The 14,994-nt window shown below is 40.2% G+C and overlaps 1 protein-coding gene across 3 annotated transcripts in view; it reads right to left on the reverse strand.

Annotated features, from left to right (window-relative positions):
• Window positions 1–4,375: 4,375 nt before the first annotated feature.
• The window catches only part of SH2D4B (SH2 domain containing 4B), a 118,072-nt gene continuing 107,453 nt past the window's right edge, over window positions 4,376–14,994 (reverse strand). For all 3 annotated transcript variants that reach the window (XM_039481835.1, XM_039481836.1, XM_039481837.1), the window contains exons 7-8: window positions 8,418–8,638; window positions 4,376–4,481 (exon numbers count right to left, since the gene is read on the reverse strand). In XM_039481835.1, the coding sequence (XP_039337769.1) occupies window positions 4,389–4,481; window positions 8,418–8,638 (314 nt within the window). In that variant the 3' untranslated portion in view covers window positions 4,376–4,388. The remainder of the gene's footprint in view (window positions 4,482–8,417; window positions 8,639–14,994) is intronic.

Raw genomic sequence — 14,994 nt, forward strand, 5'->3', positions numbered from 1 at the left:
AACACATTAGGTGGGTTTCAAAATCGTATCCTTGTAGTAGAGTTTGTTTGGGGTGTTTTTGCTTTTCTATACAATAGCCAATGCCATTAAACTGACAAAATCTGTACACGGCCCTAGTATTCAGACAAAAATAAAAAATTCCAGATGTAACAAGGATCCCAGAAAGCCAAGGTAATGAATGCATTGGTGATTCTGTCTAAACAATATGTATAAATACTTGTGAACCTATAAAGTGCATTTTTATTGCTATGATAGGGATATAAAGGAAAGTCAGATTCATTTAAGAATGTAAACATTTTTCTTATTACTGAAGTCTGTGTCCCTATCAAAGAGGATTTACCATCAATTCCAGAGGCCACAGTGATAGGAAATATTGACAGGAAGCCTTAAAATGGAATTCTGCACATGCAGCTCCCTTGACTCAACACTAGCTACCCCAGGAAAAACAAATCACAACCAAGATTTGTGGGTCACTGCTATAATATCATAAACCTGGACAAACAGGAAATTGAAACCTCCACCATCTCAAAAGACTGTAGAGAAACGGACAGAACCAAACAACACTGAATGTAGAGGAAGCAAGACAGGGCTTGGAATCTGAATGCAGATCCTGGCAAGAATCCACAGCTTGGAATCTCTGATGGGCTAAGCCAACATCTCCAGACTTTGGGAATTTGAAATGCAGTTCTGAATGTTGTGGCTCAGGCTCCACTTGCATTTTAAGCATTGTGATTTGGGGAAGAGAGCAATCTTCAGAGTTTCCTCCAAGGACTTCAAAAATATGGTAAAATTTTAAAAAACAATGGGATAAACACATTTGTCTCGTTGTTTTAATTCTCTCTTCATTTTCTAAATTGCTTTCCCCCTTTCTATGCCTCCCACTCACTAGTTACCTTTTCATAGTCCATTTGTTTTCTGGAAGGCAGCAACAAGCATTTGTTAGCTCAAAATATGTCTCTACTCTTGTATTTCCCTCACTACCCTCCAGTATATTAGCAGCAGCTGCACATCTTTACCTAGGAAAGCTTCTGTTCTTTTTAATTTTTGTCTACTATGATGTCCTTTTGTTTTCTTTGAATTTTATCTTCAGTTAAGTTGCACTATATTTTATTTCCAATATTTCTGGTTATATATTGTAAAGTTTTACTCTGCAGTTCTCTATGAGTTGGCTAGATGTTCTTCATTATTTCTGTGGGGCTCTGGAAAAAAAGCAATTTCTTTATTTGAGAATCCTGACATTTATTAACATCATAAAACTCTCAAGATAAAATTGCGGTTTTCCAGACAGTAATTTCATTTGCAGGAGAACTTACAAGGAATTTATTTTAAAGCCAGGTAAAACCTAAAATATGAGACATGCATGGAATGCAGACCCAAAAAAGTAGGAAATATATCATGAATTGAAAACTGTGTGGTTGTCTCATACATGTTAATTAGGACAGAACAGGTAAGCTAAAGATCCAAACTTTCAAGTTTTCTTGTCCTGTATCCAAAAATGTAGTTCCTGGGAAATGTATCATTTAGAAAGGAATAATTATGTTATTGCCAACGTCTTATGAATATGAATTCTTTATACAGAACAAGGCTGCTTCAACTTTATGTACACAACCATTCCCATAATTGTAGATGCTGAATACTACAGGGAGGTAAACCTCAAAAGAATTGGAAAACAATGTGTCCTACTTTAAGCATACATAATAACCTTTTATCTGAGGATCTGAAAACAGTTTACAAAAGTGGGGGCATCCATATTATTATTCCCTTTTTCCAAGATGGTAAATCGAAGCTCAAAGACTGAGTGACTTGCAAGAGTTCCACTGTTGAGCCAATGGCCAAGTTCTGAAGACAACACAGATCTCTCGACTCCCAGTCACCCACTCAAACTACTAGGTCACATTGCTTCCCAAGATATCAGCCGCAGAAAAGACTATCCTAATTTTCCAAACATATTTGGTGAAGAAATCTTAGCTGCATTCACATCAGAGTACCCTATGATGAGAATGGCTAATCCAGAAAGTGAACAATACACTAGTGAGCCCTGATTACAATTTAGACTGAACCCTAACTTCTTAGACAACCTTTTGTTATGAGGCTTTACAGAAACCTGGGCCAATGTGGCCAATGCGTACCACACAGAAATTGTCCAACTAAATTTCCCTCTGTGGAAAGGTAATTGAAATTCTCCCTCACAGGTCACAAACACAGATGGATTTAATCTCACAAAAAGCTAACGTTAACAAAAGAAAAATATCCTATGTGATATTGCAAGACATGTCTGAATTTTCTGATTTCAACAAGGACTGGAAGAGGCAATAATGAGGAAAGCCACTGTCATTATGAAGAGCATTTATTATGTGTGTAACACCATAAGTGTACATGATGCTTAACAAACATGTAAGGACAAGGTCCCTTCCCCTGAAGATCAGCTTACAGTCTAATTCTGACAGATACAATACACAGGATACCCATTCAAGGGCACAAGCAAATGGAGTCACCCTCTGAGGAGGAAGGGGTTCAACAATAAGAAAAAGGTTTTAAGGAGATGTGGGAGAGTGGCACATATGAATTGTGAGACTGTTCCAAGCATGGGAATATCATGAAGTAAGGCACAAAGCTGAAAGTGAGAGAGAGGCACAAAGGTTGGAGTTGAGAGTACTGGGAAGAATTTCAAGGAGCAGGCAGAGGAAATGAGATGTGAGATGTAGCTGTGGGCAAAGTCTCTCATTATTCAAAATGGGTCTTAAGTATCTGAAAAGGATGGAGAAACTACCCACTTAAGGAGTCACATGCCCATTTCAGTTATGTCCCTCCACTGAGAATGACTCAGATCAAATACATTGTGCTACATATTGTAAACAAACCTTCAACGTGGCCAGACAATTCTGAAATGATGCCCTCCTGGGGAAGGGAGGAATAGGATCTGAGGAACTAAAAGGGGAAACAACTGTATACCCCAGCTGAATCCAACTGCCATCTCCTTGCAAAGGGACCTGGGAGCAAACCAGAAGGCTAGTGAGACTTCTTTAAAAATCTTCTAAATACTTCATAACTTGTCTAATGGAATGATCTCCAACTTATCAGCCAAGTAAGTCTAAGCAGCTAGCCTATGTTACTCACTTTGGTATACCTGTTTCTTTAGATATGTTCTGATGTTTAGTATGTGGCTGTAACAAATGCTTTAAGAACTCTCTGCCTCATATGTAAAGGTGAACAGGCACGATATCTAATAAATACGTCATGCCTTATACATGGATCTGTCTAACTCCTTTGCAAGCAGAACTGGTAAGGGAAAGTCTGGAACTATAAAAACGTGAAGCCAGGAAACTGCAAGATGTGGCTTGGGCATCATTGAAAGTAGAGAAATGTCAGGGATTGGCTAGAGTTTTGGGTGAGGATTCAGGTCACTTCATATTTTATCCAGAGTGATTTCCCCATCCTTAATTAATTCACTACTTCAAGTTTCAAAATTACATTCCCAACATAAAGTGATTTGTGACTTTTAAATCTTGTAGTTTTTTTTTCCTGTTGGAAACAGTGATTAGCTACATGGTGCAGAATAATTGACCATCTTCTACAGAACAGTTGAAAATCTTTCCAATGCTGCTGTACCCATAAAGTCTTTAATAGTGCACAGGGTCTTATGGGGACTGTCTACTCTGAGGGAAACTTCTCTTTATAGGCCTGAATTTGACAGTAAACAATAAGATATCACAAATTACACAAGTTTTTAAAGTCCATTTGCAAAACTGCAAGATTGACTGATGAGCTTGTCATTGGAAACTAGCAAATCTGATGTCAGAGGAAAGAACTTGATTCAACATACACCTCTACCCCGATATAACGCTGTCCTTGGGAGCCAAAAAATCTTACCGCATTATAGGTGAAACTGCACTATACTGAACTTGCTTTGACCCACCGGAGCGCACAGCCCTGCCCCCCCGGAGCGCTGCTTTTACCACGTTATATCCAAATTCATGTTATATTCGATCACATTATATCGGGGTAGAGGTGTATTAATATTTCATACAATGCCTTATGAATGTATACAGTAGTTCGCCTTCCTTCTTAAAGTCATGTCAGTTAGCATTTTCAACCCTGGACATCAGCTGAAAAATTAAAATGACCTTGAGTGCCAGTGCCAGTTGACCACATCTCTTAGAAGCACTACTGGGAATTGTCTTCATCTGTAGTCAGTCAGTATTCTCCCATCTTTAAACTCTTGGTGATATAAATAATTACCACAAATCAGGTATCAAATCAGGTATCAAATCAGGTTTCTAGGACCTGTTAGTGGTGGCAGTTTGTTGGCCAAACAGCTAGTGACTGAAGATTTGATAATTAACATACTATTTTAGGGTTTTCATTCTAGTCCTAAAGACAGAAAATAGTCATTCAAATAAGGAACTGTAGTCAGGTGGATTCTTCCTCTGTCCACATGGTTCCAGTAGTAACTCCCCACCTGAGGATGTGATAATTTCTTCCTGAAAAGATAAAAGGACATACACAGTATCATTCAAAGGTGCTTCCGCCTTCTCCTGTCCCCTCAAGAAACAAAACCATGGCAAAAAAGAAGATCCTCACTCAATTCCAGTAAGGATCAACCCTTTGGTGAGATGAGAAACTGGCTGCTATTGCCCAACTACACATCTTAAAAAATGATTATCTGCAATTCTAATAAGACACACAAATGTGCATCTGATAAAATGTACACTGGGATACCAGCAGCTCCTATTCTCTCTTCCAGAGGTGGAGCTGCCCATACAAAAACCAGCTCGTTCTTCACCTCTGCTTTGTACAGGGACTGATATTCCGTCTTCCACACAGTCAGTGGAAAGGATCATGCTAGTTCCACATCCTTCTTAGTGCTCTGCATAACCTATGCCACCCTCTGCACATGTACAGTTGATAACCGTATGCCAATATAAAAAGAATGGAATAAAAGACTAAACCATTTTCCATAGTTAGCATAGAAACTGTTATTCATTATTTAAACTGGCACTTTAGAATACAATAAAAATTGAGTGGGAAAATAAGAGTTACATAAATCAAGGGAATTCTGTTTTGTTATTCATTAAAAATGACTGAAACAATTTTAATGAGTCCATTAAAAATGACTTGGGGGTTAGATATGGGGCAAAACCATAGATCAGAACATCCCAAAGTTAGGAATGCAGCTGAATCCAAATTTAGATCTGAGTTATTGGATTTGGATTTTCAAAGGTGTTCATTTCTCAGTGAAACTCAATGGGAATTTGAGTGCCTAACTCCTTTAAGCCCCATTGAAAATCCCAGTCTTGGTCCATGCCCAATCACTATGTTGGGTTGAAAATAAGTCTGGAAATTTCCTATCCAAACAGAAACATTGTGGGAAAGTTATGAGCAAGCAGAGACAGGGGTTTAGTAGGGAAAGCCACTCTCAACTTAATTATAATGTTTGTTGCTTTCAACACTATATTTATATGCAAAAATAAACCCTAGTGGTTGTAAAAACTCATATAAACATTAGACTGGCTAGTGCCACATGGTCTTTTGTGGCTGTAAAGCTGGGTAGTAGTTACCTAACCTGACAATCTCCCAGCACCCACATTAACTGGTATCTCCAAATGAAGACCAGAATGAGGCAAAGAAGAGGAAAGAGGTTCAAGCTCTGTATTATTGTTATTTCCTAGCCCCTTTAGTTTTGGTGGCTGGGTCTGAATTCTTACAGCTTTTGCTGTGGTCTTTGGGACCCACAGTAAACTTTGGGCTATGAAGATAAATGGAATCCACCTACAGTTCATCTTAACCATGACAAAAGACCAGGAACCTTCCTGAAAGAGTTTCATCTAAAACAGAACTTGGGCAGGATCTGGAAGAGAGTATGTTAATTTCCATTGTGCTGCTTTCACATCCTCTGGCATTGTGTACCTGGCCATTAAAAGGCTGTGGAGGGCTTGAGAGCACACTTCAGAGGTAAGGAAAGACAGAAAAGTTTCAGAAACAATGATACGGAAGACAGGAACTGACACTCAGGAGCAAACTGACCAGTTTTACATATGTCCAGTAAGCCAGACAATTAAAAAAGAACTGGGTGGTCACTTTAGAAGAAGAGCAGCTTCTCTAATGACACTGTCATAACCACACCTGTCAATTTTACCATCCGTGAAGCTCTCTCCCCACACAGAAATAGTTTTTTCCTTTTTGTCTGGTCTTAATAGACACTTTGCTTCTGACAGGTACCCTTGTTCTCTTTGCAGATGGATGGGGTGTCTTGTGTGGTTATTGCCTATGATGGGCAAGGAGAAAACAAGGGAAATACAGGAAATTTTGTCAGACTTGATTGCCCCCCAAAAGAGGAGGAGACACATGGCTGCCAGAACACCTGCCTCAGGGACTGAGTTCCACCACAGTTTCAGCCTGCAGTGTTTAAGTGCCAGCTGTGCAACTGTAGATGCACTCTTCTGTTCCCGGCCAGGAGGATCCTGAGAGTCCCTCTTCCAATATACCGATCTAGGTGATGCTTGTTTCTGTAGGAGGCAGTACAAAGAGATGCACTGACTTTGAAAAAGACAGCCAAAATGAAGGCTGCTTCAAATATATAAAATAAAATGGAGGTGTCTAGGTTCAGCTTTCCCCCTGCTTATCATGTGGGGTTTGTGTTCTATGTATAACGGGATAGATCCATAGCATAGGCAGTACAGTGCCACCTTTATAATACCCCCTCCATCCCGTCCCCGTTTCCCCCTCCCCCGTGACACAAATTGAAGTTAGAGCCAGCTTAGGGCTGCTCTACCTTGTGCCAGGGGATAATGGTCTTGAGGAGTTGTTCCTCTAGCCAGGATCACTGTACCACATTGCACTCTGGCCCCACCCCTCCTTGGAGTGGGCAAATAGAGATTGTGTGCCAGGCTCACATCTCTCCTGTGCTAGTTAGATTCTCAGCTTCTGCATTAAGGTAGTTTTACGACCTCTTCTTGTGCCATTTCTTGAGAGAGGCCAGGAATCTGTCCCAACCTATTTATGTAGAATATTACACTCTGCTCTGACTGCATGGTCTGTTTCTTCTTGCAATGTAAATTCCTTGAGGCAGGGACTGTCATGTTTTGCGGTGACCTCACTCGTGAGCGCAACTTCTCGTCTCCATTAAACTGATATAAATCTAGTGAATAATTCCAGATTTACCACAGTGTCACAGAGCAGATTTTCCCTCTGTTGCTCAGTATTATAAGTACTAACAAGAGGTTCACTGGGGGAAGGAATAGAATGTGTGTAGATGTAGAGAAAGCATGCAGAGATGCTTCAAACTGAAGTTCATGGCACCTTAAGGAAGGCTTAGAGGAGAGGGAAGGGAAATTGGGAGCAGGAGAAGGGAAATTAGGGGAAGAAAAGGAAAGCTCCTTACATGTTGTCTAAGGAGAAATGGGATATGGAAATAGTCGTAGAGGAGAAAAAATCCACTGGAATGAGAGTGAAACAAAGAAAAGAAAAGAGGAGAAGGAGAAGGAACAATACAGGTGAGGAGAAAGAGAAAAACAGAAGAAAAATTGATGGAGAGACACACATGAGAAGAACAGGAGTACTTGTGTCACCTTAGAGACTAACAAATTTATTTCAGCATAAGCTTTCGTGGGCTTCAGCTCACTTCTTTGGATGCATAGAATGGAACACACAGACAGGAGATATTTATACATACAGAGAACATGAAAAGGTGGAAGGACGCATACCAACTGGAAGAGGCCAATCAATTGAGATGAAACATGTGAGAAGGTAAAAATAACCTGTTCCACCAGAAATCATGCTGCTTTTTAGTCACAGACTGGACCATAAGAAGCACAACTTCCCGGAGAGCCAATTCCTGGCGATGTAGAGTTATCAAAGGCTCATGGTAAACTATTCTGGGAAGAGGGATTTGGATAACATAAGAAATTAGCCTTAGTCCATTCCTAAAACTGAACCCAGACTATTCTTCAATTTGTTTGACTCACACTCTCCTAATTGTGTGTGCTTTTGCATTTTGTGGCTCCAGGATAGAGGCTACAGTGCTGAAATACCATCAAAAGCCCTTTTCTTGTAATATTTCCAATCCAATTTTGCAGACCAAAGAAGCTCAGAAAGTGTTAGCTCTGTCAGTCCCTATTAGTGAGTGCAATTTTTGGTCCTTCAAAGCAGGCACTGCATACAAAGCTGGTTAGAAAGGGACACGAATGAATACTGAAGTTTTGAAAGTGGAAAAAAAATCACTGGTTCACTTCAGCAGAGAAACAAAACTTCAGGTGTATGAAGTTTAATTTGTATATTCTGACTAGAGCCACTGTACAGTAGTTTAGCTTTTCACGATGGTTATTTCCATGGTCTAGGTTGGTTTCAAATTACATGGTTCCTCTTTAATTTATTAATCTGCTGAGTTCAGTGATTGATCTTTCCACAATAAGTGATACCTTGTGAAAATCAATAAGATCCGTGAGTGTCGCATGCCGGTTGGGATCCACGCCCAAGAAGCTGTAGAAATCCCCCGAAGCATCCACCAAAAAGTGTTTGAACCCACTCTGTTGGCGATAAGACAAGGCATAGCCCCAGATTTTCTCACTGACCCGCACCAGGAATGCTCCTTCAGACTTGTTCATTAGCAGCTCTTCTGCCTCCTGGCGGCTAATAATACCTGCCAAGAAGAAAGAGGCCACAGTCATCACATAATGGGCCCTGAAGAACGTAGTAATTAAAATGAAATAGACATGTATTAAAGGGTGGAGGTGAAGCTGAAATGTTCAAGGCCTCTCAAGTGTTCAAGCACTTACAGTGGAATGTGATTGTGGTAGGAGGTTACAGCTCTGGGGACTCAGTAATTATTACTTGTCTTTGATGGAATTCTGCACGCTTAATTTGTTACTTATGTGATTATTAATAATTATTTCCACTTGTTTTACCACATCCCCACTGTCTTCACAGTTCTCCTAAAGATGTGCACAAAATACAACTCAGAGAGAAATAAATTAAATAGAAAAGGTCATTTAGTCTCTGGATTCAGTATCTACACTCTAAGCCACTGAAAGAAAGGAGATATCAGAATAGATAGAGCACTGGAACGTCCAGGGGTTGCAGTTTCTGTATCATGGGTACTCAGGGGCTATTGGCAATTATAATTATACTTTTCATCAGGTAATATAGTACCTCAGATCTCATCATCTCAAAATGTTTTGCAGTTAATAATTAAGGCAATCTTCAATCTAGCAGAGAAAGGTATAATGCGATCCAGTGGCTGGAAGTTGAAGCTAGACTAATTCAGTCTGGAAATAAGGCATAAATTTTTAACAGTGAGAGTAATTAACCATTGGAACAATTTACCTAGGGTCATGGTGGATTGTCCACCACTGCCCATTTTTAAATCAAGGTGGGAGGTTCTTCTAAAAAATCTGCTTTAGAAATTATTTGGGGGAAGTTCCATGACCTGTGTTATATAGGAGGTCAGATTGGCTGATCACAATGGCCCCTTCTTGTCCTGGAATCTCTGACTGTACAAAACACCACTTCCAGACTCCTGAAGGGTTGCAGTGCCCTTCAGAAGACAGGGGAAAAGATTGTGTCCCAGGATATGCAATCTCCCTGGAGCTGCTTGGTATGCAGGAGGGTTACATGCTGCACCATTCAGTAGCATTATGCAGACTGCTCTCCTCTGTGGGCTGGCTCATTCCAAAGGCCAATATGCAGGGGAATGAGGTTATATCTTTGTCTTCTCCCCCTCCCTTATTGAGTAATTGGCTCACAGCTAGTAGAAGTCTCTTTGCTAGCTAATGACTGCTAACTTATTCAGAAGATTTAAGAAAGATCAAGGCCTAGATTTTCAAAGCCACTTGGGGGATCAGCTCTAAGTTAATGGAAAATAAGTGTCCAAATCTCCCTGGTAGCTTTCAAAATCTCACCCCCAACGGGGAAGTTCTGGAAATATTTAGTTTCTTTTAGTTTAGAAAGATCTTAAGTTTCTTTAGAGGACAAGGGCCATATGTTATCTCAATCAGGGACTCAAAACTGACATTGTTGAGAGTTCTGAATGTAGACAGAGAGTAATATAGGACCCTAACATACCCAATGACAGGTACAGTCAGAAATGTCCACATAACTGGGCTATGTCCTGTCGTAATAACTGGGCCTACAAATTTACTCTAATTGTGAGCTCAACTATGAAAAGTTGAATGAAGGCTCATAAAGTATCATAATAACCTATAATAAATGTTGATGGGAAAAGGTGCAAAAAGGAGACAGAAAGACTGAGTTAGTCCAATCAAAAGGAACTGCTGTTATAACTCAAGGACTGTGTTAAGATCATGCCTGGTAAACAAAACAAGTGTGGGATCAGAAATCAATGAACCAAAATTGATGTGTTGGCAATCAGGCCTACCTGGTGCACAAAATAATGAGGGGATGGGCTATTCCACCCATCACTCCCTTTGAGGTACCTCAAAGAGAGACTTTTTTTGGGAAAATCTAATGGAGTGTGATAATGACTAACTGAAAAGTGAGAGAAGGGGAAAAAGCAAGCTTCACCATCATGATTTCCAACCCTACCGCCTCCTGGGACTCTAGACCTTCTTCATCCTAATCCTGAAAGATTTTCTGACTAGAGAGAGAGGCAGACAAATGACATTGATGCCTCCACCAGCTTTGGCTAGATCCCAAATGCCACCTGGGATGTGAGACTTCGTACCCACACTTCACCCCAGGCATCCTTTTCCTTCCCTGCCTTATTTCTTGTCTTTCCTATCTCTCTTCTTTTTCCTTCTGTCTTACAAGTCTGTCTTAGCAGGTCAAGGCTGCATATTTTGCAACACTGCTTGAGCTTGGGATCAGAGAGAGCAACTAAATGAAATGCCCTAAACTGCCTGATGGTGGCATGAATTTGCCAGGTCTCAGAGTGGCTAATAAGACCAAGTGCCATGCCTGTGTGTTTTCCAGCAGTGAGGTTGCAAGTAAGAGTCAACACCAGAGAGAGAAGCTGCTTTTTTTATCTTTGCTGTTCTTTTCTTTCCTCTTTTGTGTACATATGTCTGTTTTTGTCTTCTAGGAAACAGAATAGGATTTTAACAACAGCTCCAGCCCATTTCTACTAACTTCTTCTCTTTTTTTTTTTACATCAATTCTGGATAAGCACATGACAAAATTAGTAAATTAATGTACGTGGATCATGCAACTCTCTTCTTTGCGTATAATATTCTAAACTTGCTCTAATCAATGTATGATAAGTCTATCAAATTATAGTCTATAGCTATGGCTACATTATGAGCTATGGGCATGATGCCCGCTCATGTAGACATACTTGTGCTAGTTTTCATCAACCTACTAATGTACTTGGGGTAGAACAGAGAATAGTAGCATAGGCCAGCCATGCCGAATACATGCCCATCGGATTCAGCCACGTGTTTACCTGGCAGAGCTAATCCATACTATCCCTTTTGGCACACTATTGTAAGGCAGTTAAGTCTAGTGGTCTAAGCCTGAGTCGGGATTCCAGCCAAGAGTTGAAGCCCAAGTCAGGAATCAAGTTTGAGTCAGGGGTAGGGTGGAGGAGCACAAGTGTCTCATGGTAGATTCCCTATATACACAGGCCCAGATTCGGCACTTAAAGAGAGGCAGTGCATATAGGACCCTGAACTAAAAAAAGGAGGTAAGAGGCAAAAAGGCATCCTTTAAAAATTGGAAGACAAATCCTACTGAGGAAAATAGAAAGGAGCATAAACTCTGGCAAGTTAAGTGTAAAAGTATAATTAGGCAGGCCAAAACAGAATGTGATGAGCAACTAGCAAGATACACAAAAACTAACAGCAAAAAAAATGTACGTACCTCAGAAGCAGGAAGTCTGCCAGACAGTTACTGGATGACTGAGGTGCTAAAGGAGCACTCGAGGAGGATAAGGCTTTTGCAGAGAAGCTAAATGAATTATTTGCATCCATCTTCACAGCAGAGGATCTGATGGAGATTCCCAAACCTGAGCCATTCTTTTTTGGTGAGAAATGTGAGGAACTGTCTCAGATTGAGATGTCATTAGAGAAGGTTTTGGAACAAATTGATAAACTAAACAGTAATACGTCACCAGGACCAGATGGTATTCACCCAAGAGTTCTGAAGGAACTCATATGTGAAATTGCAGAACTACTAACTATGCTAAGTAACCTATTTCTTAAATCAGCCTCTGTACCAAATGACTGGAGAATAATTAATGTAACACTGATTTTTAAAAAAGGCTCCAGAGGCAACCCTGGTAAATACAGGCTGGTAAGCCTAACTTCAGTACCAGGCAAACTGGTTGAAACTATAGTAAAGAACAGAATTATCAGACACCTTGATGAATACAATTTGTTTGGGAAGAGTCATTATAGCTTATGTAAAGGGAAAATCATGCCTCACCAATCATTTAAAATTCTTTGAGAAGGGGGTCCACAAAAATGTAGACAAGGGTGATCCAGTGGATATAGTGAACTTGGACTTTCAGGAAACCTTTGACAAGGTCCCTCACCAAAGGCTCTTAAGCAAAGTAAACAGTGATGTGATAAGAGGGCCTCTTCTCATGGATCAGTAACTGGTTAAAAGACAGGAAACAAAGGGTAGGAATAAATGGGCAGTTTTCACAGTGAAGAGTGGTGAATAGCAGCATCCCCTAAGGATCTGTATGGGCACCAGTGTGTTCAACATATTCAAAAATGATCTGGAAAAAGAGGTAAATAGTGAGGTGTCAAAGTTTGCAGATGTCCAAAGCAGACTGTGAAGAGTTACAAAGAGATCTCACTAAACTGGGTGACTGGGCAACAAAATGGCAGATGAAATTCAATGGTGATAAATGCGAAGTAATGCAAATTGGAAAACACAATACAAACTCTACATACAAAATGATGAGGTCTAAATTAGCTGTTACCACTCAAAAGATTTTGGTGTCATTCTGGACAGTTCTCTGAAAACATCCACTCAAAGTGCAGTGTCAGTCAAAAAAGCTAACAGAATGTTAGGAACCATTAGGAAGGGATAGATAATAAGACAGAAAATATCAAAATGCTACTATATAAATCCATGGTATGCCCATACCTTACATTCTGCATGTAGTTCTGGTTGCTCAATCTCAAAAAGATATATTAGAATTGGAAAATGTATAGAAAAAGGTATGGACCAGATGCTATATGAGAAAATATTTAAAAGATTGAGATTGTTCAGCTGGCAAAGCGACGACTAAGGGGGGACATGATAAAGGTGTATAAAATCATGAAGGGTGTGAAGAAAGTGAATAAGGAAGTGTCATTTATGCCTTTACATGACACAAGAACCAGGGGTCACCCAATTAAATTAATATGCATCAGGTTTAAAACAAATAAAAGGGAGTACTTCTTCACACAATGCACAGTCAACCTGTGGAACTCATCCAGGGGATGCTGTAAAGGCCAAAAGTATAACTGGGTTCAAAAAGGAATTAGATGAATTCATGGAGCATAGATCTATCAAGGGCTATTAGCCAAGATGGTCAGGGATGCAACCCCACACTCTGGGTGTCCCTAATGCTCTGACTGCCAGATGCTGGGACTGGATGACAAGGGGTGAATCACTTGGTAATTGTCCTTTTCGTTCATTCCCTCTGAAGCACCTGGCATCAACCACTGTCGGAAGACAAGATATGGGGCTAGACAGACCATTGGTCTGACCAGCATGGCCATTTTTATGTTCTTATGACTAAGACTCAGAAAACCTGGGCTCTATTCCCAGCTCTGCCACTGACCTGCTGTGTGACCTTAGACAAGCCATTTTAACCCCTTTTTTTCCTTCATCTTTTGCCTATTCAGATCGCATGCTCTTTGGGGCAGGGATAATCTCTTATTGTGTTGGTACTTTGCCTAACCCAATGGGGCCCCATTCTAAGTGGGCCTGGTAGATTTTACTCTAGTGTGTCGTAAAAGTAAGAACATGCTTAAGTGCTTGGCTAAATGAGGGCTAAAGTATGAGAGCACTGGCCTCCTTTCTGGAGAGCACTGTATTCTCTTATCACTAAACATGCAAACCAGGTAGACATATGCATCTGTTTAGAAATGACATGCAAATGATCAGCCTAACAAGTCAATTAATCCATTTCACAAAATCAAAAGAATGTTGTCCGGGAGGAAAAGAGACGTGTTCAGATCTGAATTGTTAATTATTACTCTTGTTGAACAGTTCAAAGAAAGAATAGTGCCACTGTGGAGCTATGTGACATATATTACGTGAAGCTACATCACTGGATCTTAATATAAGATGCTATGTGCCAAGAATGACACAAAAATTAGTTCTGAAATCAAACTATTTGTTGAGGCAAAGATCCAATCCTCGGTCATATTGCCCTAATTTGAATATAGAAACAAAAGGATTTAAAGGTGATTAGAGATTGTTTCTTATAAAGAACAGTTACCTCTACTAGAAAATACACAGATAAGGTACTCTTGTAACAATCTCATATTGTGTATGTTGCATCTCTTTCCAAAGGCTGGCCTACTGATGGACAAAAGCCTACTTCTGCTACCAGTTAATGGAGTTCCTCCATTAATTCAGGTGGTCAAGGTCTGTGCTGTGATGCTGCAATTGCCAGGTTTAAATCTTTCTGATGACACAAGTGTGTGGCAGGGCACATTGTGATTACACTCTTTCTTCTTACAGTAACAGAACTGTCCTGGGGCCTTGCTTGGGAGTGACAGGAAGTGTGCAATCCAACAGCTTTACAGCAGGGGAATAACAGAAGAGAGGGACATACATAATTTGGAGAACACTGAGCTGAGGATATTTCAGGGTTTGAATGACCATCACTATCAGGCATACACCACCAAACATGTTTAATCTCAGTTCATTTAATTCAAAATAATCTGTTCACCTGCTCCCAACTCCCACAGTTAAAACACTGCAGGCTTTCACACAACACTATCTTCCTTGCCAGAGATTGCTTTTGTTCTCAGGCATCAGTGCTGGTTGGTAGGTGAGAAATGCTACATTGCTTACAGACAAGTTTTTTTTGTTTTA

The sequence above is a fragment of the Mauremys reevesii genome, linkage group 7 (assembly GCF_016161935.1).
Source record: "Mauremys reevesii isolate NIE-2019 linkage group 7, ASM1616193v1, whole genome shotgun sequence".
NCBI classification, from domain to species: Eukaryota; Metazoa; Chordata; order Testudines; family Geoemydidae; genus Mauremys; species Mauremys reevesii.